This window comes from Balaenoptera physalus (assembly GCF_965194825.1).
Source record: "Balaenoptera physalus genome assembly, chromosome: 14".
Lineage (NCBI taxonomy): Eukaryota > Metazoa > Chordata > Mammalia > Artiodactyla > Balaenopteridae > Balaenoptera > Balaenoptera physalus.
In genome coordinates, this window is record NC_138893.1 from 53,175,432 (window position 1) to 53,199,125 (window position 23,694).

General features: G+C 47.0%; 2 protein-coding genes across 8 annotated transcripts in view; both read right to left on the reverse strand.

Annotated features, from left to right (window-relative positions):
• The window catches only part of ZFYVE27 (zinc finger FYVE-type containing 27), a gene marked incomplete at its 5' end in the record, with an annotated part of 138,002 nt that overhangs the window by 56,919 nt on the left and 57,389 nt on the right, over positions 1–23,694 (reverse strand). The gene's annotated exons all lie outside the window — the stretch shown is intronic.
• Positions 3,951–6,776, reverse strand: LOC309642516 (non-selective voltage-gated ion channel VDAC1-like). Its single transcript, XM_082424152.1, is given in 3 exon segments — positions 3,951–5,124; positions 5,127–5,211; positions 5,508–6,776. Coding segments are annotated over 3 exon segments (849 nt in total). The 5' UTR covers positions 5,970–6,776; the 3' UTR covers positions 3,951–4,822.

The following is a 23,694-nucleotide window of genomic DNA, read 5'->3' on the forward strand; positions in this document are numbered from 1 at the left end:
TCCCCACCCCCCAGTTGAAGGCTCCAAAGGAAAAGTAATCCAAGGGCCCCGTCCTGCCTCCCCAACTTAGGAAAGCATCTCTCTTTGAACAAATCGCCAAATCCTCCTCCTTCCCTGCACAGGGCCATGGTTCCAGCCCCCTGGCCAGAGCCCAGCAACTGTCAGGCCACCTGGCTGAGAAGGTGAAGGGGAGACAAGGTGGCCCTTACCTGCCAGCCAGCCACTGTCCCTCTCCCTAGAGTAGGCCCCCTGCCCAGGTGACAGTTCAAAGATTCAGGGAAATGACGAGGCTTGGCAAAAGCAAGCATGACCTTTCTTCCAGGTGCAGGGGCAGGAAGGCTGGGGAAGATATTTCTCATGCCCTTAGCCTGGTGAGGGCCTCAGCTGTGCTGAGAAGGGGTAGAGGTGTTCAGACTAAAACTCCATCAGGTGGCTGGAAGGTGGAGTGCGGTCCCCAGCCGTGCCCTAGAAAACATGATTTGTCTGGTCCCACCGCCCTATAAGCCCCAGCCTCCTCTTCCTTGTGGTTCTCAAATTTGAGCGACCTCCACAATTACCTGGAAACTTCCCTCCAGCTTCTGCTGCAGTAGGCCCACGTTTTGAACCTGCACCCTTAGGTGATTCTGATCCGGGTGTCCAAACTTCAAGCACCACTTCCATGGGTCTTGGTGCCGCCAGCTCAGCATCTGATCTCCCGCTCATCTCCCTGCCCCCCAGCACACACTGTAAATCCTCTCCCGGGAAAGGGTCTGATGAAGTCACTCACCCTGAGGAGTAGGATACAGAGAAGACTTGGAGGGGGACACGCTCTCACAGGAGATCAAGACACGTTGCCCTCCTCTGCGAAGCCTGCACTAACTCCTCCTGTCGAAATTAGATGTCTACAGGAGCCAGGCAGAGAAGTAGTGAGCGAAGAGGACCAGGCACAGTACCATAGGGAGTGGTGGGGACTTCAGCACGCTGGCGCGAGCATGCCCATCTGGGAGAACACAGAGCAGAGCAGCCACTTCTCAGCCCACCAGCTGTAGGCATGCAAACCATGGTTGCCAGATCTTCTGATTTGTCAAAAGAAGCCAGAAATCAGATTTTCATGGACGGTTTTCCAATTTTTAAACTATAGGGGCCGAAGCAAGCATGTCTGAGGGTCAAACCTGGATGCAAGTGGGCCATCCGTTTGCAGCCTGGTCTAGACAGTGAGCTCCTTGGGTTGAGAGACCTTGTGTTCACCCCTGTGCCCGTGGTGCTAGCTCGCTGCCCGGCACACCTAGGGGGTTCCCAGCAAATGCTGTTACAGGAGCAAATAAGTGAAGGCAAGATGGGACAGGCAGGTGAAAAGGGACTTCCTGCCCCATCACACCTAAGGTCAGCCGTGCTAGCCAGCAGGGGTAGGGCCTGTCTGAGAGCCCCTTCCTGGCTCCCTGGCAGAGGAAGCCTGGGCTGATGTCTAACTCACTCACACCTGGTAATGGCCACTTCCAGCATCCCTGGATGTTCCGTGAGCATCCCCTGTGGTGCAGACCTCTCTTGGGTCTCCAGTTTTACCCACTCCCCCGCTAAAGCCCCCCAGCCTCTCATGCCTTCTGCAAGAACCTGGACCCAGCTTGTCCCCAGCTTGTCTTCACTTCAGGCCACTTCTCAGAAATCTTTGCCCAGGGCGTCCAGCCCCCAGCCCAGACCCAGCTCCTCTGAGAGCAATGGCAAGAGCAGGCAAAGCCTCACAGCTGCCCCTGGGAGAAGGAAGAGGGAGAAAAGGCCCAGCCTGGGGGTCCCTGGAAGTATCCACATGTCCTGGACACCCCCTGACACGGGAGGCATGTCTGAGGGCTCTGCCCATCTCAGCAGATGAAATCCGACTGTCAGAAGTGATGTGCCAGAAGGGAGGAGCTCTGCCCATCAGGAAGAGGGGCTGACGGGCTGCCTAAAACTGATCAGAAAAAGGAAAATAGAAGAGAAGGTATTGCAAGAACTATGTGAGATACAGGGTATACAATGCCACTACATAGGAAGTTCAAGAACAGTTACTAAGTGATGTGAGGACAAGCTGGGTTGATGAAGCAGCAGATGGGGAGCAAGGCAGGGTGGGGTACTGATGGGGAGGGGACGAGGAAGTCTTCTGAAGTGATGGAAATGTTCTGTATCTTGCTCTGGATGGTACTTACACAGGTGTATACATACAGAAAAATACATAACCTACATAGTACATTTAAAGATTTGTGGACTTTGGACTTCCTTGGTGGCACAGTGGTTAAGAATCCACCTGCCAATGCAGGGGACACGGGTCCAATCCCTGGTCCGCAAAGATCCCAAATGCCGCGAAGCAACTAAGCTCGTGCACCACAACTACTGAGCCTGCGCTCTAGAGCCCATGCATTGCAACTACTGAAGCCTGCACGCCTGGAGCCCATGCTCCGCAACAAGAGAAGCCACCGCAAAATGAAAAGCCTGTGCACCACAACAAAGACCCAACGCAGCCAAAAATATAAATAAATAAATAAAGATTTGTGGACTTTACTGTATATAAATCTTACCTCAACAACAAAAGAAAAAAGCAATGGAAGAAAAGAGGGGGAAAGCCTCTCACAGATACCCACAAATCAAGAAGCTGGAGACTGGCACCAGCTCGTTGGGACAGCTTAAAAAGAGGCAAGAAGCCCAATGAGGTGTAAGAACCTTGCTCCCAAATGAGCCATGGAACTGATTTCTAACAAAGTTAGTCAGCCAGCAGGTGGCCAATTTCAAGCGCAAATACATAATTGAAAATGTGCTCATGGAAGAAGCCCTGAAGGCAAGAAGTAACTACGGCTTTAGAGTACCACAGCCTTCTCCTTTTCAAGTCCTTTGGCTTCAGTTGTCCCAGTTCATCCTCACCGCAACCCTGTGGGTGGCTGTTAGGTCTGAGACTTAGAGTGGAACAAACAGAGGCCCAGGGAAGTTCAAGAACTTGCCCAAGGTCACATTGGCTATGCCAAGACTCAAATCTTGGCAGGAGTTACCAGGTCTGTGCCCTTGCTTCTGCACATGCCCCTCCTAGACCCTCCTGCATTTGAAAGCAATGCAGATGTGTGGATTCTCTGTCTATAACAATAGCCAATTAGAGATGGTCATTGTACCCAAACTTGATTTGGGGAATAATTGTGTGGGAGAGCTAATTAATGGTCAGCCTTTTCTTAAGAAAAATCTCTGTTCTCAAGAGTCAGCAGTCTTGAGATGTGTCGAGGTGAGAGCTATCTCTGTCTTGCTCAGGCCTGGCAAAGAGTGCAATTCTATGAGATTTGTTGAAAGAGGACATCTCTTCCCTTTGACAGATTTAATAATAAACCCCAATGGAGGTGTTCCATTCTTTCTCCTCAGACAGGCAGGGGGTGGACCAGACAGCTTGAGCCAGTAGGTTGATGGTGACACGGGAAGTTAGAAAGACTGTGGAGGATACTGTTAGTGCTACCCTAAAGCCATCTCCCCCTTCTCCTCACCACAGACCCTGGTTTTGTTCTAGGATACTGTTAGTGCTACCCTAAAGCCATCTCCCCCTTCTCCTCACCACAGACCCTTGTTTTGTTCTAGCCCCAGGAGATGAATCATGATTAGGCTAAAGCCAACACAGTAATTTCATTTGCTTTTCCTAGATTCTCACTTTCCCGGTTTCCTTTGTAGTCAGGATACCATTCTAGCCAATGAGACATAAAGACAAATTTGCTGAAAGGCTTCTTGCTTCCTGATTAAAGAGTTAGAAACTACCCCTTAATGGAAGAAACTAGCCCTTCCTCCTCCTTCCTGCCAGGAATGTGCTTGTGTGAGGACATGATGGCTGGAGCTGTGGCAGCTGTCTTGCCATCAAAAGGTAATAAGCTTAAGAAAAGCAAGCAAAGTGAATATGGCTGAACAGAGAGATCAACAGTGCCTGGTCCTTGCTGACATTTTTGAGCTGCTCATCGACTCTGGATCAGGCTTCATTTTTTTTTTTTAAGGTTTCAATATTTTATTCAAGTTTTATTTTAAGTGATGTTAATTACAGCATTTGAAGGGGAGGAACTAATTCCACACAAAATGGAAGACTCTAAAATGTACCCATTAAACTGCTAAAAAATAAACTGAGTGGTGAGAATACAACAGAAGTTCAATTTAGATTCTGAGTGTTGTCACCATGTGATTACAGTCACAGGGACTCTTCCCAGCTTGCAGCTGGAGCTCTTAGAAGCTATTTCATACTCTGGTGCAAGGGCAAAAAAACACAACATGAGAAAAAACACAATTAAGTCCTGAATTATTGGCTTCATCACATCCACCTTCTCCACCCCAGAATGTCACAGAAGTAACAGCTACCACTCCCTGCAGACTACTTTTGGTGTAAAAGAGGTGACAGATTGGGGTGGAAAAAGTCCCTGCCTAAAAAAGTCCCTTTCAGATGAGTTTGTACACACCATCAAACAGCCTCTCCTCAATCAGGTTAGGAAATCAAGGTTCAATTCTCAGGAAGTCACAATTTCATTCATTTACTCAATACGAATTTACAAATTACAAAGTTCCTGCAAATTATCAACTTCCACTTGCAGCCATTTCTAGGTAAAAAAGAAACCTGACATCTCTAGAGGGGCCAGCAAGCTCCCCCTCAAGTCTACAGCTGAAAGGACCTTTTTTGAAATTGGGTTTCTTCTGTACCTCTGAAAGGGTAACACCCTAAAGCTGAATCATCTTTAACCTGGAAGTCTAACATGATATTTAGTGATACTTGCATCCCAGACATACAACATTAAAAGGTACACTAAATTCTGAAGGTAGCTATGCTGCAAAATAGTTTAAAATTAAACGATTGTACAGTATTCATTTATGCTTGAAACTCCAGTCCTAGACCAACCTTGTGGCCACCAGCATTGACATTCTTGCCATCCAGCAGAGCTGACAGTGTCAGTTTGACACCTGGCTTTAGGGTCTGAGTATATCCTAACCCTATGAGGCTGGAGTTGTTCACTTTAGCCGAGAAGCAGGCGTCAGGGTCGATCTGGTACTTGACTGCTATTCCAAAGCGAGTGTTACTGTTTCCCGCTGTCCAGGCCAGATTAACAGCAGTCTCCAACTTCTTGTTCACCTTCTGATAAATGGAGCCGCCAAACTCTGTCCCATCATTACATTAGTGTGAAGCTGGAACTCATCGGTCTTGTAGCCAACTGCAAAGTTGCTCTGGGTCACTCGAGACTTTGTGGTCTCAAAATTCATCTGGTAGGGGGCTTCCCTGGTGGCGCAGTGGTTGAGAATCCGCCTGCCAATGCAGGGGACACGGGTTCGAGCCCTGGTCTGGGAAGATCCCACATGCTGCGGAGCAACTGGGCCCGTGAGCCACAATTACTGAGCCTGCGCGTCTGGAGCCTGTGCTCCGCAACAAGAGAGGCCCGCGCACCGCGATGAAGAGTGGCCCCCGCTTGCCGCAACTAGAGAAAGCCCTCGCACAGAAACGAAGACCCAATACAGCCATAAATAAATTAATTAATTAATTAATTTTAAAAAAAATTCATCTGGTAGCCAGCCAGCCAGCCCTCGTAACCCAGCACCAGAGCACCCCAGATGGAAGGCCCGGCAATGTCGAAATCCACGTCACAGCCCAGGTTGATATGTTCCCGCTTGTACCCTGTCTTGATTTTAGCATTTTTTTTCCCAGTGTCTGGAGAGAAGGATGAATCGAAGGTCAGCTTCAGGCCACGTGCAAGCTGATCTTCCACAGTAATCTCCATGCTTAGTGTGTTGTCAGTGTTCCATTTCTCCGTAAACGTCAGACCATATTCGGTCCATCTGTCCTTGGTTTCCAGACTGCCCGTCACTTTGGTGGTCTCGGTGTCGGCTGAACCTGAGCTTGTAAATTCCAGTCCATTCTCAGATTTTGTCTTCAAATCAGGTTTTATTAAGCCAAACGCATAGCCCTTGGTGAAGACATCCCTGGCAGATTTGCCAAGATCAGCATACATGGAAGGCACAGCCATCTTCTGCACCCCTCTTTGCAGGTTGCACACCTTGGCAAACACTGTTTTCTGTCCTAATGGCCGGACATCTAGGAATCATGCTCCATGCATTGTGAATCCTCCAGGAAGAAATCCAGACTTCATACTGAGATAATTCAGTGTCATAATGATTTAGCCACAGTCTGTTTAGGTCTTTTGTTACATGTAACCTATCTGACACAAAGGGCAGAGGCAGACAGACACCAGTTGCAGAATTCAAGTCACATGGATGAGACCTGATAAGAAGCAGGGGCAGGCCAGACAAAGACCTGGAGGGCAGCAAGAAGCAAAGCTCAATGGCATCACCAGGCCAAGGAACAATTTCTTGGCATTTCCTGGGCTATCTGGCCTATCATCAACAGAAGCCTGAACCTGCTACACCGGCCCATGGCTTTGATGGTACTCCAGGTGTCTCTCATCGGTGATTACCCAAAGCTAGTGCACAAAGAACTGTTGCCTTTCACAACCACAGAGTTACAGGGGTCTGGGGTTTTGACATATTGTAACCTTGGACAGAGGAAAGAAGCTGACCTTCTCTCTTTTTAATTCAGTCCAATACTAAATAATAGCCAGACTCATTGCAACTGTAGTCCATGCATTAATTAATAGGGCAGCTATGGAAGTTCTTTGTATTCTTTCCTAATGGTGAGTTATTGTAAACTTTCTCTACTATAATGACCTGTTAAAGTCAGGAAGTAAGCTGCAAAATCCACATGAATTAAAGATCAGACATGAGGCTTCAGATACACTTCTCACTGTGGCGGACTCAAAGAGTGTTCACACTCCTCTGTTGTCAGGAGTGCTCTGGGGGAGAAGTCGGAGGCTCACAGCAACCTGTGAGCCAGTTCACCAGCAGGGAGGCTTTATCCTCAGGGCAGCCAACTGGGGCAGGTCAGAAGGCATACCTCAAGATCTGCAAGACAGGGACTTCCCTGGTGGTCCAGTGGGTAAGAGTCCGTGCTCCCAATGCAGGGGGGGCCGGGTTCAATCCCTGGTCAGGGAACTAGATCCCACATGCATGCCACAACCAAGACCCGGTACAGCCCAAATAAATAAATAAATAAAAATAAAATTAAGAAAAAAAATGAAAAGATCTGCAAGACAAAAGAGTCCAAATTCATGGCCAGAAAAAAGCCACGGGCCTGGAGACCAATTCAGGATCTGTGTGAAGGGGGAAATCTGGGCTCAGAGGTAGAGCCGAGCCCTGAAATCCAGAACCATGGAGAACAAAGCCATAGCACAAGCAAAAAGAAATAGAAGCATCCCTGAAGAAAGAGCTGCTTTGCCGTCAAGTTTCTTCTTCGTGCCCACCTGCGGCAGGGGAGCCCAGACCTGCAGAGGGAGGAAAGCGCTTTGGCTGGTTAAGAACTGGTGGCAGGAGTGTGACTGCAGCCAGGGTTCTGACAGTGACTCATGCCTCAGGAATAGTCATCACAATGGCTTTCACTTGGGGGCGTGCCATGGGCCACACACAGTGCTAAGTGTCTTTTCAAATCCTCACAAAATCCCATGACTGGGGCTTCCCTGGTGGCGCAGTGGTTGGGAATCCGCCTGCCAATGCAGGGGACACGGGTTCGTGCCCCGGTCCGGGAAGATCCCACATGCTGCGGAGCGGCTGGGCCCATGAGCCACAACTACTGAGCCTGCGCGTCTGGAGCCTGTGCTCCGCAACGGGAGAGGCCGCGACAGTGAGAGACCCGCTCACAGCGATGAAGAGTGGCCCCCGCTCGCCACAACTAGAGAAAGCCCTTGCACAGAAACGAAGACCCAACACAGCCAAAAATAAATAAATAAATAAATAAATAAATAAATAAGTGTATTTAAAAAAAAAACCCATGACTTAGGCCCTATTATCATCCCCACTTAAGAGCTGAGAAACTGAGGCCGAGAGAGGTAAAGTCACTCTTGGTCTCTAAAGTCTCCCTGTTGGTGAGCGGTAGAGGCAGGTTTCAAAGCCCAAGTTCAGACTCACCTCTGTAATCTCAAGTCTACCCACTCGCCACCTTCCCGCCTCCTTCTCCCTGAACTCTTCCCAAACCTGGCGGTTCCCACCAATCCTGTCCTTCTCTCCTGCCTTGTAGTGCCTGTAACAGCCTGCTTGGTGCTGAGTTACTTATTGCTGCCATGTGGTGACCAAATGTTCCCTGAGTGTGCTCCCTGCCCCCCCAGTAGCCCTGTAAGCTCTTTAGGGACCATAACAACTAGGAATGCTGCTAGCTGCAAGTAACAGAATGCCCAACTGAAGTAGCTCCCCTAATAAGGTCACTTATTATCTCATACAAGAGTTAGCCTGGAGGTAAGCGTCTTCCAGATCATGTTAATTTAGTGGCTCGACAAAAACAGGGCTTTGGGGCTTCCCTGGTGGCGCAGTGGTTGAGAATCCGCCTGCCAATGCAGGGGACACGGGTTCGAGCCCTGGTCTAGGAAGATCCCACATGCCACGGAGCAGCTGGGCCCGTGAGCCACAATTACTGAGCCTGCGCGTCTGGAGCCTGTGCTCCGCAACAAGAGAGGCTGCGATAGTGAGAGGCCCGCGCACCCTGATGAGGAGTGGCCCCCGCTTGCCACAACTAGAGAAAGCCCTCGCACAGAAACGAAGACACAACACAGCCATAAATAAATTTAAAAAAAAAAAAACAGGGCTTTGGGTCAGCTTCCCTGGTATTCTCTTTTTTTTTTTTTTTAAAGATTTATTTATTTATTTATTTATTTATTTTGGTTTTGGCTGTGTTGGGTCTTCATTGCTGTGCATGCGTTTTCTCTAGTTGCAGCGAGTGGGGACCTCTCTTCATTGCTGTGCGCAGGCTTCTCATCGCGGTCGCTTCTCTTGTTGCGGAGCACGGGCTGTAGACGCGCAGGCTTCAGTAGTTGCGGCACGTGGGCTCAGTAGTTGTGGCTCGCGGCTTAGTTGCTCCACAGCATGTGGGATCTTCCCGGACCAGGGATCGAACCCGTGTCCCCTGAATTGGCAGGCAAACTCTTAACCACTGCGCCCCCAGGGAAGTTCCCCTGGTATTCTCTTGACTTTATCCACGTGGTCATAAGAGGCCTGCAACAGCGACAAACAGTCCATGCTCACACCATATCATCCAAAGACAGGAAGGGACCCTTGTATCCCTTGTCTGGAAAGCCATTAAAATGTTCCCTGGTGCTCCCCTGTGATATTGTGATTTACAGCAAAAAATTTATATTTGGTCTTCATCCCTGTTCCTGGCACAGAGCTCATAATACCCTCGGAATTTCCTAAGTGATAAGAGCCATAAGGTGAAAAGAGAATCTTTTGTTATTCATAACAAGGCCCTTTCAACCACACCTGAATTTATGTTAAAAAGGTGATTTTTGGAAAACCCCTAGATCACCAACCACAGACAGGATGGGGGCTGGTTGCCAAGGGGAGGCAATCATGTGATTAGAGAGGTGGAACTTTCAGTCCCGGCACTCAGCCTCCTGGGAGGGGAGAGGAGCTGGTGACTGAGTTCAATTGCCAGCGGCTGATGATTTAATCAATCACGTCTATGTGATGAGGCCTCCATTTTAAAAAGTCCTAACAGAAGGGGCTCAGAGAACTTCTAGGTGGTGAACATGTAGAGGTGCTGGGAGGGTGGCACACCCAGAGGGCATCCCTTCCCTGACACCTCGCCCTATGCTTCTCTTCCACCTGGCTGTTCCTGAGTTGTATCCTTTTATAATAAACTGGTGATCTCATAAGTAAACTCTTCCTGAGTTCTGTGAGCCATTCTAGGCAATTAATTGAACTCAAGGAGAGAGTCATAGGAACCTGCAATTTATAGAGAGTGAGTTAGAAGCACAGGTAACAATCTGCACTTGCAGTTGGTGTCCGAAGTTGGGGTTGGGGGGAGAGGGACAGTCTCATGGGACTGAGCCCTTAACCTGTGGAATCTGACGCTAACTCCAGGTAGATAGTATCAGAACTGAACTGAATTGGACAACACCCAGCTGGTGTCACAGGACCGCTTGGTGTAGGAAAAGCCCTCACATATTGGGTGACCAGAAGCATCAGAAGTGAAGTATTAAGAGCAGAGAGTTTCTCCCTTTACATCCCCCCCCCACACACTTCTCCTGATGTCTCATTGGCCAGCATCGTATCCCACACCCAGACGGAAGACAACCGCTAGCAAGAGGACTGGAATGATCGTGACTGCTTCAGACCTGGCCCTGAGTGCACCTGAGAATCACCTGGGGGGCCCACACACACACCTTGACAGTGTCTGACGTAACTGTGGTCTGGAGCTCCCCTCAGTTTTAAATCCTCTCTGGGTGATGCTAACATTCTGTCAGGGGGAAGAACGGCTGGTTTGAGCTTATTAACATTTGGCCTTAGGGGCTGGGGAAGGGGTCATGAAGCACATGGCCGCCCAGTACCTGAACCAAATCTGAGTCAGGCTGCAAGGAAGGGGTTTGACTGTGAGTAAACAGCTGTAGGTCTGACACAGGGGCCTCTCCTTCTGGGCACGTGATAGGTGCTCAGTAAGCACTGGGTGTATTGAACAGTATCGGTCACTCCCAAAGATGGTTTGAAATACCCTCCTCCACCCAACAGCAGCAATTTCAGTTATCTTATAGTTATTTCAAGTTTGGAAATGTATTCCCTTTGACGTAATATGGGTATATTTGTCCATAAATATATGAATGTATATAAAATATATATAATACATAATGTTGTATAAGGTGTGAGCAGTGTCAAGCTCTAAGAATAATTTCAATAATTATATTAACCAGTGTTTCTCTGGGCTGCTTCCTAAGTGCCCATCATCCCCTGTGTTAAGCAGCAGAGGTTCTGATACAGGCATGATGATTGTGTGGGAAGGCAGGCTTGGGCATAATGATGAAGAATGCAGGCTCTCGGGTCATAGCGCAGCTCTACCACTTGCTGCTGTGTGATTTAGGTAGATCCCTCCATTTCCCCATCTGTAAAATGGGGATCGTAATAGAGCTCTGGTTTTTGGTGTTCTAGTTGTCCTTGGGTTCAAATCCTAGTTCTGGCACAAACTAGTCATGTAACCTTAGGAAAGTTTCTTGGCCTCTTTGGGCCGATATTTCCTCACCTGTGAAATGGGGATAATAAAGGCAAACTTATCAGGATGTTGGGAAGAGAAAATGAGAATACAGAGAAAGTTCAGAGCACAGAGTCATCGTTCAAGAGAGCACGCAGGAGAGCAGCGTGTCTAGAGATCACAGTAAAGACTGGTCCAAAACACCAAGGATCTTGACATGACAGAAGCCTTCAGATGTCTGAAGAGAGGCATCTGGGAGAAGCATTCAGCTTGCTTGGTGTGATCCAGAGGGTGGAAATCCCAGAGAGGGAGATGCAGCTTTAAGGAAGAAAGATTCACCCTCTCCACCAGGAACAGCAGCCTCGAGGGTAGTAACTCAGGAGACCCGGCAGCACCAGGCAGAGGCCAGCAGAGCCAAGGTCCCACTGTCTCTGGGTGTTAAATGCATGAAATCCAATCGAGGAAACCTAGCCCCAGCTCCCCAAAATGTTAAGGAGCTTTTCTCTTACAGAACAGTCCTCAAACTCTTACATGCATAAGAACAACTTGGGGGGCATGTCCAAAAAGCTGACCGAGACCCTACCCTGGAGATTCAAGTTCAGTAGATCCGAGGAGATTCTGCATTCCAGCAGGATGATGCAGGCTCCAAGGATCAAACTTGAGGACACCTGGCCTAAACTCCCACCTGCTGCTGTCTCAGAGCCCCAAGGTGGGGCTGACCTCACAGTTAAAATCACTGTACCCAAAGGAGAACTTTATGCTGAGAAAGATAGGCACAGGGAACCTGGTGCCTTGACGGTACTCAGAGAGAAAACAAAACAGGTGCTAATGCATTCTGGTCCTAAATCAAGAGGTGTGGCACGCAGGTGCGTAGGGAGGAGCGAAGTTATTCAATGTGATCGCTAGAAAGGTCGGGGATAAGACAGCATGTCAGGGTGCACTCCAAAAGGCACCCACCCAGCCAGCCCTTGGCTGGAGACCTGGGGGAGACCATGACCACAGAAGAGTGGAAGGGAAGAGTGGCAGGACCCAACTGTAGGGGGCGCCACTCATCTTGAAGTCCCTGTGAAAGGCTCCCCTAGAGTTGCTCGCTGCTGGGGACCCTGAAAATGAGGCTACAAATGCAGAGTCTAAACCCTTTGGCACGGCATTCAAAGTCCCTCAGTGGCCCCAGCCCAGCCTACAGGTACCTCTTCCTCTGAGTGGCTCCTCCTGGAGCTGATTTATTTACAAAAAACTGGGAATTCTGTTCCCCAATTCTGTTCCCCAGTTCTGCTCCACTCTGTGCTCCGGCGAATCCCACTCAGCATTCAAGACCCCAGCCAATATCTCCTCTCACGTGAAGCCTTTCCCAGCACCCTGGACACACAGGCACACAGCAATCTTTCCTCCCACCTCTGGGCCCCCCAGCACTATGCTGCACTCTAGAGCAGAACTGAATACACGCCCATATAGCCTCATGAGGGCAGGGAGCTTTGTCTGTTTTGCTCACCGGTGTGTCCCCAGTGCCTAGGACAGTAGCCAGCATGTAAGAGATGCAGTGTAAACATTTGTTGAATGAACGAATGAATTTTGCAAGACAGAAGCTGCCAGCCACTTCCACCAAGTGAACCAGCAAATCGCCCCTGGACCAATATTCTCAGTGGAGGGCAGAGTCCCAGGAGACCCTCTTGCTTATGCAAAGCTGAGGCAAGTAGACATTCATTGCCCAGAACGTCCCACAACTGGCCAAAGACCACTGCTCCCAATCTCCCTTGGTATGCAGAAGTGAGTAGTGAGGAGCAGGGGGCCAAATTTGCAAAGGGCCACAAAAGTCTCCGGTGCAAGCCCTGCACCCTCAAAGAGGGATGTTGTGAGAAGCTCTCCAGTGAAGAGGTTTGATGTTGGCTGAGAGCAACTTGCTAGAAAACACACCACAGTCTCCAAAGGGTGGGGGCCTGTGCATGCCCTGCGTCTACTCCTAATCCTGGGCCCTGAAGTCAGAAAAGGGGCACAGCTTGGGTCTGAAGCTGACTCCCTCTTAGGACCCAGCCCCTCGGGCACTGAGTGAACATGAACTGAAAGAATTGAAACTTCAGGAGCTCAAGAATGAGCAGCCCCAAACTCCCCGAGAGCCAGGCCACAGCATCCCTGAGCAATCAGGTGAGGAAGCGCAGGACCATCTGGGACTGGGGCCGACAGTTAAAACCCTGAAAGCTGGGGCCCATGAGTGGACAGGTCACCCTCTCCAGACGTCTTCCCTTGTAGCACTTCAAGGCTTGACCGAACGCATTGGACTGAGTAAGCGCCATGGAATCTTGGATATTTTAGGAGGCCTCACTAGGGACATACCAGCAAATGGATTTTTTTCCATGATTAATTGGAAAAATAAGAGCCGTGATTGCATTTTGGAAAGCTGATAATTTAGCACCCATTCAAACCATTGTTTTAAATTATTGACGTACACAACATGTATTTGGTGAAGATGAGGAGAAACTGATTCTCTCTTATAAAACTTGAATATCTTTCTTTAGGTTCAAAATAATGGATTTATTGCATGCATTTATTATAGGCAATTTTCTAAACCAGACAGCTTCCTGGGAAGCATAGACACCATTTAAAATTTGGATGCTAAAATAAATCACTTGTTCCTGATAAACAGCGCTGCGCTGGTATTAATCACCTTCAGGGTCGCAACTGACTGGGGCTGGTAACGGCAGTGACCTGCAGAGGGCGGAACTCGGAGTGGTGGGTTGACTTGCTGTATGTACAATCAGCACGTACTCTTGGGAAAGGAAAAAGACAAACAAACTGCAGAAGTAGGTCAGCAGGGGTGAGGGGGAATTTGGTTTTGTTTTGCTTTTTTATTTCCACTGAGCACATCTCTTCAGTCTGAGCCAAACCAATTAATTTAGGCCAGGGGTCGGCAAACTTTCTCTGTAAAGGGCCAGACAGTAAATATTTTAGGCTATGCGAGCCAAGAGGCAAAATTGAACAACTGTCAGCTAAAGGGCTACATGGTCTTTTTTCACATTTACATTTAAAACTGTGAAACCTATTCTTAGCTCTCTTAGCTCTTATATAAGACCAGGTGGTGGGCTGGATTTGGTCTGTGGGCCATCGTTTGCCAAGTCCTGATTTAAATCAGGCAGTTATGGAGTATGGAAACGGGAGTTCCCAGGCCCTAGATGTCTGTCTTACAAAAGTGATGTTTTGGTTCCTTTACTGGCAATTACATAGCTGATAACCCCTTAGAACAATTCTAAATAAAATAATGATACTACCCGATGTTTGCAGAGCACTCTACAACTTCTTCCCCATCTTTGTAAATGACACCATCACCAGGAGTCATTCTTAATTCTATCCCTGCCTTTCCTTCCTACTATCAGCAAGTTCTGATGGTCCAGCTCCAAAACATATCTCAAAACCAACCACTGGACTCAAACAGATACTTGCACACCCGTGTGTGTTGCAGCATTCTTCACAATAGACAAAAGGTGGAAATAACCCAAATACCCATCAACAGATGAATGAATGAACAAAATGCATTATATCCATAGGATGGAATATTATTTAACTGTAAAAAGGAATGAAGTTCTAATACAAGCTACAATGTGGATGAACCTTGAAGACATTATGCTAACTGAAATAAGCCAGATGCAAAACGACAAATAATATATGATTCTACTTATATGAATTATCCGAGGATAGTCAAATACATAGAGACAGAAAGTAAAATTGAGGTTACCAGAGACTGGGGCAACGGGAGGAATGGGGAGTTATTATTGGTACAGAGTCTCTGTTTGAAATGATGAGAATGTTCTGGAAGTGGATGGTGGTGATGGTTGCACAGCATTGGGAACGTATATAATGCCACTGAATTGTACACTTAAAAATGGTTAAAATAACAAAATTTAAGTGTATTTTACCACAGTTTTCTAAATTAAAAAAAATATAAACACTCACCAGAGTCATATCCCCTGCCACCACCTTAACCCAAGTGACCATGATTTTTGGCTTCTTAACTAGTCTCCCGGTGTCCCCTCTTGTCCCCTACACTGCATTCTCCACAGAACCACAGAAATTAGGTAACCACTCTCGTACTTAAAACTCTCCAGTGGGGCTTCCCTGGTGGTGCTGTGGTTAAGAATCCACCTGCTAATGCAGGAGACACGGGTTCGAGCCCTGGTCTGGGAAGATCCCACATGCCGCGGAGCAACTAAGCCCATGCGCCACAACAACTGAGCCTGCGCTCTAGAGCCCATGAGCCACAACTACTGAGCCCACATGTCACAGCTACTGAAGCCCACACGCTCTACAGCCCATGCTCCGCAACAAGAGAAGCCACCGCAATGAGAAGCCTGCGCACCGCAACGAAGAGTAGCCCCCGCTTGCCACAACTAGAGAAAGCCCGTGCACAGCAATGAAGACCCAATGCAGCCAAAAATAAATAAATAAACAAAATTAAAAAAAAACTCTCCAGTGGTGTCTACCCATGCTCCTGGAAGTGTGGGCAACAGACCAGCCACATCAGCATCTCTGGAGAGCTCGTTTGAGATGCAGAACCTCAGGCCCAGCCCAGACCATCCTATGCCCGAGTGTGACAGAGAAGCACCTGTGCAGCAGACCACGCCCCACCTCAAGCCCCAGCTCTCCTTCCTGCCTCCACTCTTGGGTCGGAGAAACTCATTCCTGACTCCTTTTCTAGTCTCCCTTGCAGCTAAGAACCATTCTGATTAGTCAGAAGTAAGCAAAATCATGGGACTTCCCTGGCGGTCCTGTGGTTAGGACTTAGGCTTCCAATGTAAGGGGTGCAGGGTTCGATCCCTCATCCGGGAGCTAAGATCCCACGTGCCTGGTAGCCAAAAAACCAAAACATTAAAAAAAAAACCAGAAGCAATATTGTAACAATTTCAATAAAGAGTAAAAAAAAAAATGGCCCACATTAAAAAAAAAAAAGAAGTAGTAAGCAGAATCTGCCTTGTATGTAGATGTGATGCCTGGAGTGGCCGCAGCCACTTACAACCAGCGGGGACAGGTTGAAGAGTGGCAGAATGTCAGCCCAACATCATCAAGCCATTGAACTGTATCAACAGCCAGCCGGGTTCCCATTACCCTGAGAGTAAAATCCAAACTCCCTGCCAGTGCCCACAGGACTCCCGCAGCCAGCCTCTGCCCGACTCCTGCTCCCTCTCACACTGCTCTCCCCTCCACTTACGGCACTCCGGCCACCAGCCAGAACTTCCTCGCTACCCATCGTGGGTGACATTTTTTTTTTTTTTGCACCCCATGTAGGGCTGGTGGAAAATGGGGTTTAACCAGTGCTATTGCCACAGAAGGGTTGAACTACTATGTGGTTTTTGAAACCATGTGCAGAAATTATTTTGATAAAAGTTAATTTCTAGAATGTGAAAACAAATTCACTGCCCAGGAACATCATTTTACAGCATCTTCTCTTTTCATTCCATGATTGGCTTACATTTGTACTCTAGTAGGGTTGTTTTTTATTTTATTTTTTCTCTTTTCCAAAAAGCAGGCATGGAAATTGTACTTTTTAAAATTTTTTATTAATTATCCATTTTATACATATTAGTGTATACATGTCAATCTCAAGCTCCCAATTCATCCCACCACCACCACCACCGCTTTTCTCCCTTGGTGTCCATACGTTTGTTCTCTACATCCGTGTCTCTATTTCTGCCTTGCAGACTGGTTCATCTGTACCATTTTTCTAGATTCCACATATATGTGTTAATATACAATATTTGTTTTTCTCTTTCTGACTTACTTCACTCTGTATGACAGTCTCTAGGTCCACCCACATCTCTACAAATGACCCAATTTCGTTCCTCTTTATGGCTGAGTAATATTCCATTGTATACACGTACCACATCTTCTTTATCCATTTGTCTGTCAATGGGCATTTAGGATGCTTCCATGACCTGGCTATTGTAAATAGTGCTGCAATGAACATTGGGGTGCATGTGTCTTTTGAATTATGGTTTTCTCTGGGTATATGCCCAGTAGTGGGATTGCTGGGTCACATGGTAATTCTATTTTTAGTTTTTTAAGGAACCTCCATATTGTTCTCCAGAGTGGCTGTATCAATTTACATTCCCACCAACAGTGCAAGAGGGTTCCCTTTTCTCCACACCCTCAGCATTTGCTGTTTGTAGATTTTCTGATGATGCCCATTCTGACCGGTGTGAGGTAATACCTCATTGTAGTTTTGATTTGCATTTCTCTAATAATTACTGATGTTGAGCAGCTTTTCATGTGCCTCTTGGCCATCTGTATGTCTTCTTTGGAGAAGTGTCTATTTAGGTCTTCTGCCCACTTTTTGATTGGCTTGTTTGTTTTTTTGATATTGAGCTGCATGAGCTGTTTATATATTTTGGAGATTAATCCTGTGTCCGTTGATTCATTTGCAAATATTTTCTCCCATTCTGAGGGTTCTCTTTTCATCTTGTTTGTAGTCTCCTTTGCTGTGCAAAAGCTTTTAAGTTTCAGTAGGTCCCATTTGTTTATTTTTGTTTTTATTTCCATTACGCTAGGAGGTGGATCAAAAAAGATCTTGCTGTGATTTATGTCAAAGAGTGTTCTTCCTATGTTTTCCTCTAAGAGTTTTATAGTGTCCAGTCTTACATTTAGGTCTCTAATCCACTTGGAGTTTATTTTTATGTATGGTGTTAGGGAGTGTTCTAATTTCATTCTTTTACATGTAGCTGTCCAGTTTTCCCAGCACCACTTATTGAAGAGACTGTCTTTTCTCCATTGTATATCCTTGCCTCCTTTGTTGTAGATTAGTTGACCATAGGTGCGTGGGTTTGTCTCTGGGTTTTCTATCTTGTTCCATTGATCTATGTTTCTGTTTTTGTGCCAGTACCATATTGTCTTGATTACTGTAGCTTTGTAGTATAGTCTGAAGTCAGGGAGTCTGATTCCTCCAGCTCCATTTTTTTCCCTCAAGATTCCTTTGGCTATTCAGGGTCTTTTGTATCTCCATGCAAATTTTAAGATTTTTTGTTCTAGTTCTGTGAAAAATGCCATTGGTAATTTGATAGGGATTGCATTGAATCTGTAGATTGCTTTGGGTAGTATAGTCATTTTCACAATATTGATTCTTCCAAACCAAGAACATGGTATCTCTCCATCTGTTGGCATCATCTTTGATTTCTTTCATCAGTGTCTTATAGTTTTCTGAGTACAGGTCTTTTACCTCCTTAGGTAGGTTTATTCCTAGGTATTTTATTATTTTTGTTGCAGTGGTGAATGGGATTGTTCCCTTAATTTCTCTTTCTGATCTTTCATTGTTAGTTATAGGAATGCAAGAGATTTCTGTGCATTAATTTTGTATCCTGCAACTTTACCAAATTCATTGATTAGCTCTAGTAGTTTTCTGGTGGCATCTTTAGGATTCTCTATGTATAGTATCATGTCATCTGCAAACAGTGACAGTTTTACTTCTTCTTTTCTAATTTGTATCCCTTTTATTTCTTTTTCTTCTCTGATTGCCGTGGCTAGGACTTCCAAAACTATGTTGAATAATAGTGGTGAGAGTGGACATCCTTGTCTTGTTCCTGATCTTAGAGGAAATGCTTTCAGTTTTTCACCATTGAGAATGATGTTTGCTGTGGGTTTTCATATATGGCCTTTATTATGTTGAGGTAGGTTCCCTCTATGCCCACTTTCTGGAGAATTTTTATCATAAATGGGTCTTGAATTTTGTCAAAAACTTTTTCTGCATCTATTGCATATATTGAAGAATCCTTGCATCCCTGGGGTAAATCCCACTTGATCATGGTGTATGATCCTTTTAATGTGTACTTGGATTCCGTTTGCTAGTATTTTGTGGAGGATTTTTGCACCTATATTCATCAGTGATATTGGTCAGTAATTTTCTTTTTTTGTAGTGTCTTTGTCTGGTTTTGGTATCAGGGTGATGTGACCTCGTAGAATGAGTTTGGGAGTGTTCCTTTCTCTGCAATTTTTTGGAAGAGTTTGAGAGGTATGGGTGTTAGCTCTTCTCTAAATGTTTGATAGAATTCACCTGTGAAGCCATCTGGTCCTGGACTTTTGTTTGTTGGAAGATATTTAATCACAGTTTCAATTTCATTACTTGTGATTGGTCTGTTCATATTTTCTATTTCTTCCTGGTTTAGTCTTGGATGGTTATACCTTTCTAAGAATTTGTCCCTTTCTTCCAGGTTGTCCATTTTATTGGCATAGAGTTGCTGTAGTAGTCTCTTATGATGTATTTCTGCGGTGTCCATTGTAACTTCTCCTTTTTCATTTCAATTTTATTGATTTGAGTCCTCTTCCTCTTTTTCTTGATGAGTCTGGCTAAAGGTTTATCAGTTTTGTTTATCTTCTCCAAGAACCAGCTTTTAGTTTTATTGATCTTTGCTACTGTTTTCTTTGTTTCTATTTCATTTATTTCTGCTCTGTTCTTTATGATTTCTTTCCTTCTAACTTTGGGTTTTGTTTGTTCTTCTTTCTCTAGTTCCTTTAGGTGTAAGGTTAGATTGTTTGAGATTTTTCTTGTTTCTTGAGGTAAGATTGTATTGCTATAAACTTCCCTCTTAGAAGTGCTTTTGCTGCATCCCATAGGTTTTGGATCATCGTGTTTTCATTGCCATTTGTCTCTAGGTACTTTTTGGTTTCCTCTTTGATTTCTTCAGTGATCTCTGGTTATTTAGTAATGTATTGTTTAATAACATTCTTTACATGGTTGGTTCTTTACATCCATGGGCTCCAACTCCAAGTGTCACCTGTTCAGATGGCCCCTCTCTACCAACTCATCTGAAGCAGAGTGAATCCCATCACCTGTCTTAAAATCCATGGCACCAAACACTACGAGAAATCAGCATACTTTTTCATTCACTGACTGGTTTGTTATGTCTTCCTACCCCACCCCCATGTTAGAGTTTAGATCCCACGAGGGGAACCAAGGCAGGACCTCACCTGTTTTGCTTACTGTTGTATCTCTGGTCCCTAGAAGAGTGCCCAGCACCAGATAGGGGCTCAATAAATCATCGCTGATTGAATAATGAATGAACTTACGAATACTTGTCACATCCCTTATTCAATTAGTTCTAACCACTACCCTGTGACATAATCAGTATAAAAGTATCTAAAACCATTTTGCTGGTGAGCAAAAGGAAATCCAGAGAGACAAAGTGTTTCCCAGCTAATAAGTGGCATTTTCGTCCAGTGTGTAACCCATCAAGTTGACACAACGGAAAGCAGTCCAAGCCTCTGCTTTACCTCCTGCATGACCTTGAACTAGTCACTTAGGCCTTCACAGTGCAGTTTCCTCTTTGAAAACAAAACTGACAGTACTTTCCTCATAAGACTAGAGGATTAAAGGAGACAGAGATAGCACATGGCACGATGCCTGGCACATAGGAAGCACTAAAAACACTAAAGCACTAAAAATAGCTATTCTCCTTGCTAGTTCATATTCATTATTCATGGACCTCTATAACAATAGTGCCGTAATTATTATGTTAGCTCAGGGATACTGAATGCCACACCCAGGACCGCGCTCGCTTGGGTCCTGACCTCACACCCACACATCTGCCTCAAGCCCCCGTGGCCCCCAGCACAGTCCTCACCCCCGTCTCCACACCTCAGGGCCGCTGAACAGAGGGCAGGTGGGAGCAGGAGCTGTAGAGCAGGTGAGAGGTGCCCCGAGCGGTGGCTCTGTTGGCTTCCCGTGTGCCTTCAGGACCCAGCCCTGCCTGCCCCGCCGCCAAGACCCACTCCATTCATACCCACACCTTCCCTAGCAACAGGCAACTCGGGCCCTGAGCTGCTGGCTAACTCAAGGGAGCCCTTCATGGGCCCCTGTACACCTCCCTGCCTGTGGCCTGGGCAGTTCCAACTCCCAGCACAGGTTCTGAGATGAGGCTGAAGGCAGTGCTCTAAGGCTGCATGCAAGCCTGCGTCTGCATCTCTGTCTGCACGGAAGCAGGTGGCTCTCTGAGCTCCAGACCTGTGATGGGCACAGCCGAGGGCAGCTGGGGGCTCAGTGGAGCCCAGCTTGGCTCTGCTTGCTGTGTGGCCTCAGCTGGTCCACTCCCCACTCCCTCTGGGGAGCATGTCTCTTCACCATGGGGTGATGGAGCACATGAAATTTGGCTGACTCTGGAACCTCAGGCAGGTTGCTTAAAACCTGGAAGCCATATTGTGTGCATCAGAATCTCCTGGTCAGGAATAAAGAGAGAGGCGGGGCTCCACCTAGAAGAGCAAGGACTACCACTTACTGAGTACCTACCATATGCCAGGCACTCTTCTCCATGTTCTACCCATATTGTCTTATTTAAGCCTGATGGCAACCTTGTGAGGTATGAACTATTATCTCCATTTTGCAGATGAGGGAACAAACAAGACAAAAAGGTTTCATCCAAAGTCACACAATTTTTTTTTTTTTTGGTCGCACCACGCGGCATGCGGGATCTTAGTTCCCCGACCAGGGATCGAACCTGTGCCCCCTGCAGTGGAAGCACAGAGCCCTAACCACTGCACCGCCAGGGAAGTCCCCCAAAGTCACACAGTTAAATAAGTGTGAGAAGCAGGTTTGAATCCAGGCAGCATGACTCTGGAGCCTCACACATCCTCCCCCGGCTCCATCAGATCCCACTGGGTTGAGCACCCCGTGGTCCACCTAATTGCCACCCCTCACAGGGATCTCGGGCAGGAAAGGGCTGAGAGCCTGTGAGAGAGGAGGCAGAGCCCTTGGGCTTGGATCAGCCCTGCCAGATGTAGCATCTGCTGCCCCAAAGGTCAGACAGGCTCCCCTTATGAGGTCCCGCCAATGGACATGGGAGCCACTAATGAGGCCATCATGACAGACGGAGGCCAGCATGCCAGCTTCCCCGGAGATGGCTCTCCCTCCAGGGGCATGGTGAAGGGCCTCGGGAGGGGCAGTAGGCCCCCGGTGGGACCAGGTGTTCTGGGTTCCTGCCATTCCTTGGAAAGTTCTGTCCTGGCTCCTTCCCTCCTCTGTCCTTTCTCCTCCTCTGACCACCTGGAGGCCAGAGACCTTGGCTCTAGCCGCATAATGATTCCTTTCTCCTCCCAACGCTGGGGAGAACTAAAGAAGCAGATATTTGCATCCCCATCCTCTCCCCTCCACTTGCCCATGTGACACATGAAGTTACTATGTCACTTCAGAGAAGTGACATAGAATCATAGAATCACAGGCTCTCACAGAATGCCACTCTTAGGACTTTAGAATCATCTTGTTCAAGGGTTTTCAACAGGGAGTAGTATTATTCCCAAGGGGCAGTTAGAAAAGAGCAGGGTTGTTTTGGTGGTCACGATGCCTGGGGGTACTACTGGCACTTAGGCATGGCCCAGAGATGTTAAATGCCCTGTACTGCGTTAGAACAGTTCTGCACAGTGAAGAATCACACCACCCAAAATGCCAGTAGTGCCCCAACCATCACCACCAATTTTTACAGGAGAGGACACTGAAGTTCAACAAGGAAAAGTGATTCATTCAAGGTCACTGGGGCAGAAACTGCCAATTGCCTACCAATTTCCCTTTTCCTTGTATTCCTTAGAAAAAGAACCTTACAAATAGCCGAGGGCCACCCAGCTCAGAGACTCCGTGTCCCCACTTCCCCAGCAGCTCTGTGCAAGCTGTATGCAAGGTCCAGTCCAGGGAATTAAGCGGGTGTGTTGTACGGGACTGCCAAGAAGTCCCCTTGAACATGTGCCCTTTCCTGCCCTTCCTCCTGCTGCCGCCTGAGATGCAGATGGTGCCTGAGCAGCATTCTGGCACCACAAGGCAATGCACTAAGGCTGGAGGAGCAGTAGGATGGAAGGTGTCCAAGGCGGGGTCCACCCCAGCCCTGAACTACCTGCCTTCAGGTATCTGATACATGAAAGAGAAATAAATTCTTTTTAAAGCTATTGTTATTTGGGAGATTTTTCTAGTAGTTGCCCCTAAATCGATATAGTCATGTAACTGGTTCAGATTAACATTCATCAAACATTTTTTGAGCATCTAAATGTGTCAAGCAGCAAGTTGGGCATCTTCACAGGCATTATCTTCCGAGGAGATCTGATTCTTAATCCCATGTTGCAGATAAACACTTTTCTTTAAAAAAAAAAAGCAAAGACCTAAAAGAGTAAGTAACTTCCTTACCCGTGGCAAAGAATGAGCCAGTGGCAAAGCCAGGACTGAACCCAAAACCTCCTAACTCCTTGACTATTGCTACTTCTACTTGTGGCAAGAGGAAAACTGGGGCAAAGAGAGTAACTACATGAGGATGGCATCACTCATCCTGCATGACTAGGACAGATGTGTTTTTGGTCAATGTGGGGCTCTTTGTGATGAAAATCAGCCCAGGAAGGCAGCAGAGCCTCCTGTAGTGAATAAGGGAGGGGTTGCTGTTTCTCAAGTAGGAAGGTCACAGTCACTCATTCTTCATGTGAACTCTTGGTCACGGTGGACAAGGTAATTCAGGCCAGTTCTCTACTGAGGACAGTGAAAGGAAGGTGAGCCAAAAAACTGAAAAAACATCTTCTTGAAAACAACAAAGATGACAAACCACTGAGGAAGTGCTGGGCTAAGATCTGGGAGAAGACAAGAATCCAGAAAGAGAAACCCAGCCCACAAAGCTGCTCTTGTCCAGAGGACATTTACTTGCCTGGGTGAAACAGGTACTGGAGCAGGAGCTGGCTCTGAGTGTCCCCTCAGG